This window comes from Lagopus muta, chromosome 8, assembly GCF_023343835.1.
Source record: "Lagopus muta isolate bLagMut1 chromosome 8, bLagMut1 primary, whole genome shotgun sequence".
In the NCBI taxonomy this organism is placed as follows: Eukaryota; Metazoa; Chordata; class Aves; order Galliformes; family Phasianidae; genus Lagopus; species Lagopus muta.
In genome coordinates, this window is record NC_064440.1 from 27,242,535 (window position 1) to 27,258,055 (window position 15,521).

General features: G+C 37.2%; 1 protein-coding gene across 6 annotated transcripts in view; it reads left to right on the forward strand.

The window, feature by feature from the left end:
- Positions 1–361: 361 nt before the first annotated feature.
- DNAH7 (dynein axonemal heavy chain 7) overlaps positions 362–15,521 on the forward strand; it is a 96,575-nt gene continuing 81,415 nt past the window's right edge. For 3 of the 6 annotated variants that reach the window (XR_007378411.1, XM_048952357.1, XM_048952359.1), the window contains exons 1-12: positions 362–532; positions 3,812–3,877; positions 4,330–4,438; positions 4,900–5,047; positions 5,408–5,492; positions 5,716–5,896; positions 6,319–6,394; positions 8,414–8,539; positions 9,891–10,010; positions 12,053–12,236; positions 13,860–14,039; positions 15,047–15,322. Coding sequence is in view for 5 of the 6 variants with exons in the window: in XM_048952357.1 (XP_048808314.1) it covers positions 518–532; positions 3,812–3,877; positions 4,330–4,438; positions 4,900–5,047; positions 5,408–5,492; positions 5,716–5,896; positions 6,319–6,394; positions 8,414–8,539; positions 9,891–10,010; positions 12,053–12,236; positions 13,860–14,039; positions 15,047–15,322 (1,566 nt within the window). In the remaining variant the exon portion in view is untranslated. Of the gene's footprint in view, positions 533–3,811; positions 3,878–4,329; positions 4,439–4,899; positions 5,048–5,407; positions 5,493–5,715; positions 5,897–6,318; positions 6,395–8,413; positions 8,540–9,890; positions 10,011–11,706; positions 11,805–12,052; positions 12,237–13,859; positions 14,040–15,046; positions 15,323–15,521 lie in introns of those variants that run through there. The other 3 variants (XM_048952360.1, XM_048952361.1, XM_048952362.1) reach the window with 3 other exon arrangements.

The window sequence follows — 15,521 nt, forward strand, 5'->3', positions numbered from 1 at the left end:
ATGGAATAGTCCATTTCGGAGCTATTTAAGCCCCTTATTTTCTTGAAGCTGCCACAAACGGGCAGCATGCGCTTCCTCCTAGAAGAAAACCTTGTTGCATAAAGCTGAAATCTCACCGAACGAAGTTTAAATTCAGCTTTCTGTACCCGAGGATACGCTGCAACAGCTTCACCCACCACAGCTGTGCCCCCACCCCCCGATGCTCAGGCGATAAATTGCACTTCCAGCTGGTTCGCAGAGCCTGCGTGCCATGCTCGGAGCGCTCGGCGTCACCGCGCTGCCCTCGGAGCGGGCTGTGGCTGCATCTTCACGCTGTTTTGTGTTACCTGGCAAACGTAAACAACCAACAGCAGGTAAAACGCGGTCTTCAATACAGGCGAGTCGCTCCGAGAGCAGGGCACGGGGCGGGTCTGCTCCCGCGCGGTCGTCACGGTTTACAGCGCAACCGTCGCACTCGCTCGCGGTGCTGCGGGGCAACGGCGGCTCCTCAGTGCGGCCGCGTCCCGTCCGAGCGGACATGGGCACCGAGCAGGTACGGCGCTGAGCCGCTGCGGCGCCCGTTTGCCGCCGGGGACTGGCGGGGGGGTGGAGCGGAGCTGCGGTGCAGCGAGCTGCTGAGGGGGTGCTGGTGTGGGGAAAGAGGGCTGCAGCTGAGAGCTTTTCAGGCGGAGTTTGTTCGAAGTAACGTAAATCCTTAGAACTGCGCCGCTTTCCTTTGGTTCATTCCTTTGGTGAATTCGAAGTTCTGCAGTTTGTGTTACGTTGGGTGCGTATCGGAGGGTGCGCGTCGGCGCCGTCCAGGCCGCGGGGCTCTCTGTGTGGCTGTTGGTGCCGGCAGCGGCTGTGCTGTGAGGCGTTAAGGATGCCGGAATCTCAGGGTTACAGATGGCTGTGTAGAGCGTTTTGGTGTTTTAATAAAAACAAAAACTAAACAAAAAAAATCTGCGTAATGTTGCACGCGGTGAAAACTTTTCTACTCCTGTTATTTGTAGGGAAAAAAAAACAAACAACAAACCAACAAAACAAAACCGCTCAGGTTTCTGTTACTCCTAACCAGGAGTTCGACCTGCTGTAGGCACCTGCATTAGCAGGGGATTGGATTGTGCCAGCCGTGTCCGACGCTGCCTGGCAGGCGCTGCCCTGCCCGGCCCCTGCTTCGCACCCAGCGCTCAGCAACGGCGGTGCGCGGGGGGGGGGGGGGGGGGGGGAGGGGGGGGGGGGGGGGGGCGCGCGGTGCCGGCTTCGCTTACAGCGAGGAGTTGCATGCGTTTAGATTTGTGGCCTCAACACAGCCGTGTGAGCGGCAAAAAGCGTTGCAGCCCTGCTTTTCGTTCTGATTATACAGTTTGAGAACGGGTTTCAAGATTGAAAATATATATATATATTATTCCAGTGCCCCACTACTCTTACTGTAAATCTTCCTTGTCCTGTCACAACAGATCTTGCTAAAGAGTCTGCCCCTTCCTTCCTATAGCCCCTCCCTTTAGATAATGAAAGGCTGCCATCAGGTGTTCCCGGAGCCTTCTCTTTTCTGGGCTGAGCAGCCCCTGCTCTCTCAGTCTGCTTTGGTAGGAACGGTGTTCCATTTTTGTAACCCTTCTCTGGTCATGTTCTAACATGTCCATGTCTCTGCTGTACTGAGGACTCCACATCTGGGCATACCACTCTAGGTAAGGTCTCGCTAGTGCAGAGTAGAGTAGAGGGACAGGATCGCCTCCCTTGACCTGCTGATCATGCTGCTTTTGATGCAGCCCAGGATACAGTTTGCTTTCTGGGCTGCAAACGTTGCTGGCTCATGTTCAGCTTCCTATCCACCATTACCACCAATTTCTTTTTAGAAGGGCTGTGCTCAGTCCTTTGGTCTCCCAGCTTGCATTGATGGTAGGGGTTGCCATGATGCAGGGCAACAATGTTGAACCTCATGAGGTTCACCTGGCCCTGCTGCTGGAGCCTGTCTAGGTCTCTCTGGGTATTACTGCGTGTCTCAGGTGTGTTGACCACAGTTTGGTGTAATTAAAAATGCTGAGGGTGCTTCCTATCCCTCTGTCAGTGTGTTTGATGAGGATATTAAAGAGCATCAGTGCTAGTGTAGTTCTAAATATCTGTCTTACTATGTGAAGAATAAAGAGCACGTCTATACTCAAGATTCAGAACCAACTGAAGTGACTCTGGCTCAGATCCAGCAGTAAAGCTGCTGACAAACCAGGGTCCAGTGGGGTAGTTAGGAGGCTGGAGCACGGAATGTAGGCAGGAAACTGTTCCATGGAGAACAGAGTCCTAGAATCATTAAGGTTGGATGGAGAAGACATCTAAAATCATCCAGTCCAACCATCCACCCATCTCCACCATGCCCACTGACCATGTTCCTCAGTGCCACATCTTCATCACTCAAATTCCTGAATTTTGATGGAGGTTTTCTTTGGACTTTGGACTTTCTGACTTGCATGTGAATCACTACAGTTCTTGTAATTGTGTGTCTAAAATTTGAGTGTCCTGTAGCACAGCAGCTGCACTGCAATGTGACTTGTGGAAGAGTGGCTCAGGTGTGCTCGTACAAACTTCTGCAGCTTTTCTCCACTGTACAATCCTTGCATAAGAAATCAAGTGCAACAAGGACAGCTGTGGCATAGATGTAGTGTTACTTTACTACAAGTGCAGCTGCATGAAGAGAAGTGGTGTGTGTGATGCTGGGCACTGGTGCCAGGCTGAAGCAGAGGACAAATGGAGGAGCAGCCAAAGGTGCTTAGGTTTGCCAGTTTCAAATAATTGTACAGCTAGCCTGTCTTGTTTGCTCACAGTGAGGTGCTGTGCTAAAGACACGTTAGTTGGGATCCTGGGCACGGTCAGAGGGACAGCCAGCATTTCTGTCTCATGCTAAGGGGTCAGCCTTATGGAAGAGCCGAGAGTACTGGGCAGTCTTTAATTGGAAGATTATGGGTTAGGATAAAGGACCAATATGTGCTAACTGATGAACCTGAATGAAAAACTTAACTGTATGTTTACACTATGTCTTGGTATCTTTTAATTCTTTAATGTTTGTGTTGGCAAAAATATACTTCAAATGCTTCACAGCATAAAATAGATTTCTCCAGGCTGTGATTTGTAAAAGGTATGTGGGAAAGTTAAATTTTACATGGAAGTGCACTAGAAATCGTCAGAGAAGTGACATGGTTGTGCTTACAAAAAATATTGTATGAGTGCTGCTCTGAGAGTGATGCCTCTTATTTTATTATGTTGGTCCACGATGTCAGAAGTGAATCTTGGTGGTATGGCTGCAGAGGTTGAACCTTCCCACCAGTATCTGTAACATGTTGTTGCTGCACAGCAGAGGGACAGTCTGACAAAATGGCATCTGACATGGAAGTGCATATGAAGCAAAGGTGGAAGTAAATTCTTCCATGCAGAAGAAGTGGCACCCATTGACATTCATTAATGCTTGCTGAACATATATGGAGACCAGACAGTGTTGGATGGTGTGTGTTTCAGCAGTGGTGACAGTGGGTCACCTCCATGGGTACAGGTTTTTATAACACAGCATGCAGGCTCTTGTTCATTGCTGGTGAAAACGCAGAGCTAATGGTGGTGACTCTGTTGGAAAATATTGTTCTGTAGCTGAGAATTTGTTCTATCAAGTAGTGTTACAGTATTCTTTGTGTCTGGTTTAGTTTACGTTGAAATAAGTGGGAGGCATAACTTCCAGAGCAACTATGGATCAGAGATGAAAAGGGATTTATAGCTTCTTTTAAGACGTTTAAGTATGGCTGGAAGTCTAATATTAGTAGTGATTAAAATGTTTGTGATTTTTCCCAAGGCCGCTCCAAGTGTCAAAGGGAAGTTTGCAAAAAGAGCCGCAAGCTTAATACCACAGCTACCTCAGGTAGTTTTGTTGGATTTTTTGTGAGTTTTAGTTGTCAAGTGTGTACATGGCAGAGTTACATAAAGATTTCAGAACATTTTGAAGTGTAATATGTGCATGTTGTCTGCATTGTGTACTTGTATTATTCACATTTAAGTATGTGGAAATATGTTTCAATATTTTCAAAACATTGAAAGTAGAATATTTGAACAAATCTGTACATGTTTAAAGTATAAAACTAGAGGGAATGCAAATATTTGCGTGTAAGTTTAGTGTGCTTATCTCTGCTGGGCTGGATATTTTAAAGTTGAGGGCAACATGTAGGTAATAGTTTACTGTATCATTTTTATGCTGCCTTGTTCCTACTATATACTAGGTTATGTATTTATTTATTTATTTGTATTTAAAATATCTTGAAGTGCTACTAGCACCTACAACTAGTGTAAAACTAAAACACAGAATATTTCTTCCAGGCAAGCTCTCATCAACCGTGGCAGCAGACTTGTCCTTCATTCCGACTGAGAAAAGAGTGGGAAGATGATGAGCCAGATGAGTTTTCTGTAAAAAATGAGTACCCATCTGGTAAGGCTAACAGTAGTTGGTGCTGCTGAAGAAAATCTTTCAGAAACATAAGGAAATGTGTCGTGCATTTTGAACTGTTTTTAAAACTTAATTTCAAAATGTTCTTTTGGGAGACCTCATTGCACTCTACAACTTCCTGAAGGGAGGTTGTGGTGCAAAAGGATCTGGCCTCTTCTCCCAGGCAAATAGTAGGACCCGAGGAAACGGCCAGAAGTTATACCAGAGGAGGTTTAAGTTGGATATCAGGAGAAACTTTTTCTCTCAAGGGGTGGTCAGGCACTGGAATGGCTGCCCAGGGGGGTGGTGGAGTTGCCATCCCTGGTAGTGTTCAAGGGGTGCCTGGATGAGGAGCTACGAGAGATGGTTTAGTAGCTTGTACTAATAGGAATGGGAGGGTGGTTGGACTAGATGATCTTGCAGGTCGTTTCCAACCTTGTGATTCTGTGATTCTTTTCTGCAAGGAGAGTATTTGAAGGCAAGATGCAAGAGACTCAAGATAAAAGATTCTAGAGATGAGGAAGCTGAGCCATCCACTTCTAAACTGCAAAGCTGCAGTCATCTGAAAAAAAGCCAGGAACGTTTCAGAAGTGCTCTGGTTAACATTATATTGTGAGTTTAATGATGTTTGAAAAATGTACTTTCTCCTGTTGATAGATGGACCAATTTTTTTTTAAGTCATTTCAAAAATTTGAAGATTACAAATCAAAAGGAAATATGTGTATGACAATGAACTGTATTGCTGACTTTAAAATCTGGACCTTAGCAGGTTGTTTACAAACTTGATTGCGTGCTTCAGTGTTCTTTTTGAATCATAATGTTTTGCATTTTTTCTAAAGTTTTGCCAGTCACATTTGTTTTGTGCTGCTTATTCATAGCTCACGTGTTTGATGGCTATATACTGCTTATGACACTGAAATGTATCTGAAGAATGTGATGCACACTTGTTTGTTTGTTTTGTTTTTACGTCAGGCAGGAAGACGTTACTGAAGAAGCCCTTAATGAATCCCAGTCTCCAAGAGCAGATTCCTCTACAGCAATAGAGAAGGATATTGTGGTAGGTAAAGGCTATTTTCAAGACCATTAAATTTAAAGTATTGCCAGTTATTTATTGTAAATATAGACAAGATGATTGATATAATAACAGAATTATGGAAACAAAAAAGCACTTGACACTAATTACATTTATTTTTACTAAATCAGCCCATGTTTTACTGAAACCTGCACTAGTAATTGCTATCTAGTACTGAACTTAATCAATGCATTCTTCTATCCTGCAGAAATACTACTATTACATTCGCCATGGAATTGATACAGCAAATGTAGCCCCTCTGAATGAAGCCTGGTTAGATCACGTTTTAGTTTTAATTCCACAGCATCTGAAATCATTTGATGAAAGCATTCGTTCACTGACTGATGAAATGAAAGAAGACTATTTTCTGAGTGTAAAGAAGGCTATAGGTAGATTTCTAATATTTACTAGTTTTGTCCTAAGTTGATAATCCTCGAAAGTGTTCGTCATCGAGTGCTGCTCACTTCTGAGAGCTACCAAAAGTGAGAGAGATACCGTAAAGCACTCTGTTTCATGGTAGAGGAGGACTTGAATGAAAAAAATATATGGTGTTGTTCTTACCCTTCTAATAGTAAAATCTATTATTACTCAGTATTTTTTGTCTTTCAACAATTTAAAAAGATACTTTTTTCTAAACCCCAATTTAATTGTATAGCTTTCTACTAAATTTCTTTTCATGTATTTCCACGTAAAACCATTTATGTCAATGAGTTGTCCATTTGGACATTTTGTTTATCTTTATTTCTTTGGTGAGCTTATTTTTTTATTTTTGTTTTCACTTTTTTCTTTTATTTTGAAACACCTTTCATAGTTGACTTTGTCTTAAGAGACACCAGAGAAAAAGATGAAGACAAGAAGAAAGATAGTGTTTTACCTCATCGTGCAGAGTAAGAAAATATATTTATTCAAATGGACTGACTATAGAGCAGTGATGTACAGTAACGTGTAATGAATTATCTTAGGTAGTGTTGCTCAGTGTTGGCTTGAGCACTGCACAAAACAGTAAAAGTAAACATATTTTAGTTATTATTTCAGTTAATGCTTATACAACTTCCTTGGAAAAAATGTGTCTACCATGAATAATTGTTGGGAATTAGTTTTGTTTTGCAGTGTTTAACTGGTAAGAAGTTCCTACATTTAATCTCACAGCATTTGAAAATAAGATACGGAAGGGCAAATTCTTGTGTTTTGAGGTATATGCTTGAGATTTTCTGAGGTATATGCTTTCAAATACCAAATGGCAGGCATTAAAGTATGTAGGAGGGTGGCTGTGACAGATATTACTGAGACAATTTTCATATTGAAAAGAGAAATAATGTGTAATGAGAGAGTTATATTATCCCCCAATAAGAGGCCATCCTACAATTTCTAACTGTAGACCTTCCATGCCTACTAGGAACTGTCATTTTGTTGGACATCGCAGTAGTTTTCATATAAGCTTATATCGTATGCTTGCATACTATACCCGAAGTATAACATTGTCCTACTACAACAGTCACTGGCAAAATGATTTTATTTCATTAACAGCACTTGAAATATCAATTTTTCTTCTAGAGAAATATGTCAGATAGATGTGGAAATTCAGCAAGGCTTTTTAACTTCTGAAAGCCAAATTATTATTATTATTTTTAAATCTCCTATAGGATACAGATTCACTGAGAAATGGGTAAAAGTTTATGTCAGAATTACCAGTTCCTTGTTTGCACAATTTACCTAGTTTCACATGCAGATTTAGGAAAATACTTCTGATCTGAGATTTGTTGTCCAAGCTTGAAGTTCAGTACAGCAAAGCAGTATTTTAGATTCTAATTATGACTTCATTGCTACCAACCTTTCAGGATATTATCATTTAGAAGGTTATTTCCTAATGTGAATATGCAGAAACCACTTAAAGAGGAAATGAAAGTTGTTCGTGTAGATCCGTAGTTCTCTGAGGTGGAGTCTGTGTACTCACATATCTACGTAAGCTTTTCCTTTGCTTGGAAACTCCTCATCAATCTGAGATTTGATGAAAAGTAGATCTGAAGCAGGTGAAAGTTTTATGCTCTATTTTGTGAGATCACTGTAAGAACATTCGGAGAGATATCAAACAGTTAGAAGGAATTGAGGACATAAGCTATGTTTTTATCTATGTAAAACTAAATAGTTCTGTGGTTGATCCCTGAATGGGATTGTGCAGTTCATTCTGTAAAAAAACTGTAGTTACAAGTGTATAATTTAATATGAGTTAAAGCGAAGATAGTAAAGGTTGCAATGTCCATTTCTTCAATTGCAATACTCGGTATTTTAATAATAGAATTTAGTTGTCTGCATAAAATGGAAAATGACCCTGTTTAAGTTTTTAAAGAAAAAAACTTATATTAATATATTAAAATATTAAAAAACCCCACCAAAGTAGCTTTATGCTCTTAAAAATTTGAAAGCAGACCAAGTGGATTTATAAAAAGGCTCTATACTCATGAATGATGACCAATTGAATATTATGTGTAAACAAAAATATACTACAGAAAATTATGTATTCATTAGTTGATTATGTATATATGTATGATTTTATTACATTCTTAATATAAGGGACCTATAAATAGGCTACAGATCTCTTAAATGTCCTAAGACCAATATTTCTTTTTTTTTTCTATCTCTCTTTTTAATATATATTGACCAGTATTTGAAGACAGTATTTTTAATACCTGAATAATGAGTAGAAAACCAGATTAACTCCTGAGCTACTTCAGCTATTTATATGAGCTTTTTGGGATGGAAAAGAATTATTTTAATGCAGATATATAAATATTTTGGTTTTTAGAACAGCTGTGTCCATCCTACTGTGTTTCTTGGTTGTTGTTCTGTTTTTTTTTTTGTTTGTTTGTTTGTTTTTCTGTGTGTTTATGTTTTGTTTTGCTTTTTAGAATAGAAGTTGTCCCAAAACCTTGGAATAAGTCTTTCACGTCAGCATACAGTTATATAAAAGAAAACTTGCATGCAATAAATCCTTCAATGCTAGCTGTTCTGAAGCTATGGGAAACTTCGTTTAAGTAAGTGTTATCAATATCTCTTAGCTTTTCGGATGCTCAGTGATTTCAGAATCTAAGTAAGGAAATAGTAGATGGTGGTATCTTAAGGTTTCCAGGTTGCCGTCCTGAATCTGGGACAGCTACAGTATCTGCATCTGGAAACAGATTGTGAACATGCTTTGTTCAAACATCATTTTCCCAAATACATTGTTTTTGTGTGCTCTCTGACTTCATGCTTTGAAGAGTTTCTGCCAACTTTTCATGTGTACAGGTCAAGCTTTCTTATCTGTACTTCCCCAGAGATCACAGGGAAGAAAAAAAAAAAAAGTCACCTATGCCATCTTATTTCCCCTTGTATCTAGGCATTAATAAGCAAGAAACTGCAAATGGAAGTTAGATTGTTAGTTTTATATTTAGATGAAATACCATCTGGACCTGGTAATTTGTGATTGTCATTTTGTTTCTATAACTGTTCTACTGAAACTACAATTTATGCCATCATGTCCATTGTGCAGAGAGGATCCAGAATGGAGCTGCTAGAAATCTTATGTTCTCTTTTTTTTTTTTTTTTTTTTTTTTTTTTTTTTTTTTTTTTTTTTTTTTTTTCCCCTGTTTTTGTTTTTTCTTTTTTCCCCTCTTTTTTTCTCTTTGTTATCTTATAGATTGGCAACTTTCCTGCTTCTGACAAGTCTGAAAAAGACTTCCATTTTTGAAATAGTCATTTTAGCTTTTTCTAATTTTGAGGGTTTTTTTGTTCTTTTTTTTTTTTTAAGTCCAGGAATATTCAAAACAATCTGTCTTTCCAGAGTAGCTCGAACTGCTTGCTTATTTCTTGACTGGTGATGAAAAAGGCAATGAATTGACCTGTTAAGTGCTGTAATGACTTTACAGTGTTGTTTTTTTTTTTTTGTTTTGTTTTTGTTGTATCTGCTAATGAACAGATGATATTAAATTATTTATTTAAGGAATAGGAATACTGAAAATTATTTCCAAGCTTGGTGTAGATAATTGTCTTTATTTCTATGTTGTTTCATAATATCTGTAAAAATCCACCGAATCTTTGGGAAGGTCGCTGTTTAAAACATTTAGAAGTGTCAATGTTTGATCACATATGCAGTATGGGGTCAAATATATGCGTGGACTCCAACTATGAAAATACCAATTAATATACTGAAATGCAGTAATTATTATCTCCATTTAGATAATGTATACAGAAAGTGCTGAAGTACATACATTTGGTGTTTCTGAAAATAAAATATGAATGTTTAAAATAAATAACATTTGAAATATGAAATAAGGTTTTATGGAAATAAGGAAATAATAAGGTACTGTGAATACACTTCTAAAATATTCATGTTATATTGTGTTTCAGAAACTTACGCCTTCTTGATACAGAGCTATTTCACAATAAACAGGAAGCCAAGGAACTTGCATCTTTCCAGGTTCAAGTCATCCAGGAAATTGGAAAATCCAAAGCTGTTCTATCTAGGAAGTATGATCCAGTGCATCCATGTATTTTAAGTTATATGGAGATCTTTTTCTTTGGGTGTTTTTGAAATTCTGGACTTTTCAGAGACAGAAAGAATGACCAATTTTAGTAATACATATCAAAGAAAGAGATGGAGTGGTTGGAAATGCTTTGAGGCCAGTGAATGAAAATATTTTTGTTGAGCTTGCTGTGATTTATGTTGTTTTCTTGTTCCAAATTTCGGTGTGTTGTGTTTTGCTTTTTATCTCCTATAGGGCACAGATTCATTCAGAATTGGATAATCTGTGGGACATGATGAGTATTTTAGTCTATTTTGAGAAAAGCTTTTATTTTGAGGACTCCCTTGTCATCTAATTGCTATTCTTCAAAGAATTCTTGGAGCTATTTCAGATTAGTCTGCTTTTTAAAGTTTCCCTGCCTTGCTTTTCAGGCCATTTAAAACAGCTGTAATACTGAATTCTGAAGAGATACATTGAAAAAGTAGTGTTTCTACTATCAATAATTTATGACATTTAAAAAAGTAAATTATGATGGAATTTTTGTGTAATAAGTCTTGCTCCATCCCTACTTCAAAGACTGAACGTGCCTCCTGGGGATAGGAGTAATTGAGATTATCCTAATGTTAGGTTAATAACGATACCTGTGTAGAACTTTTGTTAATGAGTGTGGTATCTCAGTTTGTATGTTTTCACTTTTTAACCATTTTTTTTTAAACCAGTGTCATCTAAAGAATGTTTTATTAATGACATCCATTGACATTAGAGTATAAAAGAGTTTTTGAAAAACAAAATGTTTGAGCAGCGTAATATTCGTGTATCCATCTAGCAGTATTTCTGAAAGAAGGGCAATTTTCTTGTTATTGTGCTTAATATGCTGAATTAAAAGCATTGTAATTACTAGGTCTTTTTTAGATATTTGTAGCTGTGTCGTATTGTTTGTATACATCTGATCTTTATTCAGTAACTACACTATTGCAGGGGTTGGGACCTTGAGATCATCCAACCAACCTCCAATGATTGCTTCCTGCAATTATTTGCTACTGCTTTTTTTTACTATTTTAGATTTAAATTAAGAAGAACAGCTGTTGTATTTGCTAGATTCCTGATTATTAGGGTTGTAGTTTTTCTTGTTTGTTTGTCAGTTGTTTTCTTTTTTTTTTCATGGTGCGGAGAGTTTTTATTTCTGTTGGCCCATAATTGTGTTAGTAACTGCCTCAACTATTTTCATTTCTATTTCTTTCTGACCCTGAAAATGTCTCTGTGTTCTTAACTGAAGAATCATACAACAATAGGCTGGGCTGAAAAGGACCACAATTATCATCTAGTTTCAACCCCCTGCTGTGTGCAGTCTTCAGCCATGAGACCAGGCTGCCCAGAGCTACATCCAGCCTGGCCTTGAACGCCTCCAGGGATGGGGCATCCACAGCCTCCCTGGGCAACCTGTTCCAGTGCATCACCACCCTCTGTGTGGTGAAACTGCCTCCTAATGTCTAACCTAAACCTCCCCAGTCTTAGTTTAAAACTGTTCCCCCTTGTCCTATCACTGTGCACCTCATAAACAGTTGTAAGGCTGCACACTTTTGTGTTTTCATCTTTCCTATTTCCCTCCAGTGCTAGAGCCAGGTTGGCACAATTTTGGTTATGAATGGCTGGGCAGAATTCCCTCTGGGAAACTTTGATATCTAAAATCTACTAAGGTTGCAAAGATGGATAAGGAAGTGTGTAGTCTCTGGGACTTAAGTATGCTGCCTATGAGGTCTTTCTGTTGAGTTGAGAAATAGGAGACTAGTGCAAGCAGGTGGATTTGTCTGTCATGGATTTTTATTTTAAGTATGATTTCATAGTAGTAGATAACATTTTCAGATACATGATTCCTTTGAATTTAAAGGTACTACTGTATGAGCTAATTACATTACAGTTCCCCAGGTATACTGCAGCATTCTTTGTTCATGCACGTATTACAAACATTCAACAATTAACTTAAAACTATAGGTTTATTAATACTGATCACTTGAAGAACTAAGAGAAATATTGTATTCTCTTTAGGTGGCTTCCAGAAGTGCAGAAAATCTTTTACCAAGGTAATAAAAAAAAGCAAATACCCAGCAATGCCAGCACTGCTAAATTAGAAGCATTCTTCAGATGTGCTGCCACTTTAATGACTCGTCAACTGCAACAATTACTTTTACAATCAATTCAGGACTTTACAGATTTAATTGTTCAACCAGCAGTAAGTACTCTTTCATGCCTCTACTAGTAGCGCTGCTTATCCTTGTACCTACAATTTGTTTCCTGTTGGTTTTACTTAGGGAAGAAAAGAAAATATGAACTCTGGTCTCAGTTGCTTTCTTGAGGAAAAAAAATGTGGTATTGAATGTATGTGGTGTTTATTAAACAGAGTTAAAAAACCACAACAACTTAGGTCAGAGGGAAATACTGGCATTTTAAATCTGATAATGTACAGGAACCTGCTGCAGTTAGTTAGGTTTAAAGTAGAAATCCTGTGCTATAAATGCCATAGACATCATGTAAGTCCAAAAGTGAAACTGTTCTTGCTCAGTGTTCTAGTGCTACCTCCCCATCATCTCCATCTGTATTGAAGGCTTATCTTCTCTCTACTGTCAGTAGACATCTGTTCTGTGGTTTGAAGGGGGGGGGGGGAAGCAAGAAGAATTTCACTTTTGGACTTACACAGTGTCTATTGTGGAGATAAACATTTCTCCTTGAATTTTATGTTTTGTAGTGCAACTGAATCTTTGCTCAGCTTTCCATTAATACATCCTTGCTTTTAAATATCTAAAGAATCTCTAGCTCCAGATGATACTGAATAATAATGAAATAATAATAATAAAGGGATGAAATAATATGAAAAAATAAGCAGAGAATCTAGGTAAGGAATCATACTGTGAAAGCAGAGTGTATGATTCTCTTTCCTACTTCTTCCCCAAGTTGCTTTGTATACTCCTGAATTAAGTAAGATTTGACGTCCACAGTGCTGTTTCCTGTTGTTGTTGTTAGAAAGACGTGTATAATCTCTAATGTTCTGCTTCTGAGTGATTATCCGTTATTCAAGCTACACAATGGTGATTAAATGCTTTCTTATGGCTCCTGATTAAAATTTATTATAGTTAAAAGATATCAGAGATACAGATGAAGTTAAAAGATGCCTGATTTAGATTAAAGGTACCATATAAAATCAAATGGTGCCACCAGGGGCAAAAGCATACAGAACTTTTTGTATTGGGATACATAGGAATCTATACTGCAAAAGAGTCCAACCATTTACTGCAAATATAGCTCGCAGTGTTTCTCAGACTAGGGTGTTTTTTTTGTTTTGGCTTTTTTTTTTTTTTCTGTTTTTTTTTTTTTTTTTCTGTTTTTTTTTTTTTTTTTTTCCTCAGATCAGATTCATGGTTTACTAAATAAAATTAGAAATAACTTTTTTTTTTTTTTTTTTTTTTTTTTTAAAGGAAATTAGTTCCACAGTGACTGGGGTAGGTGACAGATGCGTGTACTGCTGTACCTGTATTTGTATATTCCTATACTTGTGAGGGCTGCTGCTATAATACTACTCTGCATCAGTTTGTGCAAACAACTTTATATGAGTTGTTGGCTGGTGTATAAAGATACTTTTTATGTCAACTGAAAACAACACTGTAATTCATCTTAAAATTCATGTAAAACTGTTATTATCAGAGACATACTTCATATTTGCACTGGTATTTTTAGTAGAATTAGTAATTGTAATTTGCAGTTAAAATCCTGGGTAATTCCTAATGATCCTTGGACCTTTTTTGTGTTATTTAGATTAAATAATACTTTAATTTAATTTTATTTTTTTTTTTAAATCTAGAAGTCAGTTCGAGCTTACGAACACCCTGGTTTCATCCTGAGGGCAACACTTGTGAATGACTGTATTAAATTTGAACCTGACTTTAATGACTATGAGGATGTATTACTGAATGTTTATGCTGTGATGATTAATGCTGTCAGTGATATACCAAGAGTTGAGACCAAATTATTTTCTAAGTTGGTAAGAAATTACAGTACTCACAGTTTTAGTTTTCTCATTATTTCTGTGTTTAGTTCCTGAGTATTTTAATGAGTAGTCGTAATGTCAGACCATGCAGTAACACATTAATATGCTTTGGTGATATTTTGAACTTCCTGAAGTAATCTTTTTTGTATGAAAAGACCCAGTTACTGTTCTCTAAGCAAATAAAAAGTCATCAGCTATTTTCTCTTTTCTATTTTCTACAGTAGCTACTATAAATGCATTATATACTACAAACAAAATTGATGCATTCAAATTTTAAGCATGTTTCTCCAGAATTCTGAAAATAGGCCTTCATTTTGACACTGGAAATGATATTGTCACTTTAAACATAGAATCTTATGAATAGACTGTCCTTTAAAAAATCTGAACTGTAATTTTAAAGCAGTTTCTGTTTTGCCAGAAACTTGAATAGCTGTAATACTATTTATAAAACCAGTAATCAATAACCTTTAAAAAGAAAAATGAAAAGAAGCATGTCTAAATGCATAAGAGCAAGGTTTAATAGCATCTGGAGGGTTGCAGGAAAGTGCTTTCCACATTTCTAATATTACAAAGTCATTGGTGGATAGTAAAATTGAATTGCTGGTCATTCAGGAAAAATAAAGACAGTGTAGACTGAAATTATTGATGACTTTATTTGGAATGGACTTTTACTTAGAATTCTGAGTTCCTGCTGGAGATAAACTTCCATAACTTAGGATTCACAAAATTGGTAGTTGTATGTAAATAATTGTGTATTAAAAAATAACAATACTAATAAGTATTAATAATACTAATAAGTATTATTAGAAGAAATAATAATTTCTTCTAATAATAATAATTAGAAGAAAATTGAAGTAGAATTTAACTGTTTTTATTTATCCTGTTAATGTTTCTTAATATAGCTGATCTGCAAAAATAAGTTTAAATTGAAAATGTCGTGTCCTTCTGATTGTTATTTATTTATTCATTTATCCTATTTCTGTATTTTTTTTTTTCCAAAGCCAAAAAGTGAGTCCCCATCAGCTGTCCTGAAACCTGTAATCCTTGATGAGATCTTGGATGAACATAAGAGAATGATTAGAGAAGAAATTATCAAAGAAAGTGCTGCACCTGTGGAACATGTCAAGGTTTATGATAAGTACAGCCTCCTGATAAACAAACAAGCCGAACAAGAAACAGATCAGTTCCTGACTGAGCAACATACTTTTGAAGAAATGAAAGGAGAAATTATAAAGTATAAGAAACTCAGTGAGGAATTAAAATATACTTCTAGAAAGGTAAATTATAAAAATATTCTTAATTTTAGTGTTGATTTTTTTTCTCTGAGAACACTGTTAGTCAAAATTGATAATAATTAAGTGTGAGATAAGTGAAGTAAAATTAATTTCTCAGAAAAATAAGCATTTTTGTTGAAAAGTTAGTATTTCTGTGTAGGGTTTGCCTTGTTTTGGTAAAATGTAGTGCTTTTTACTGTGT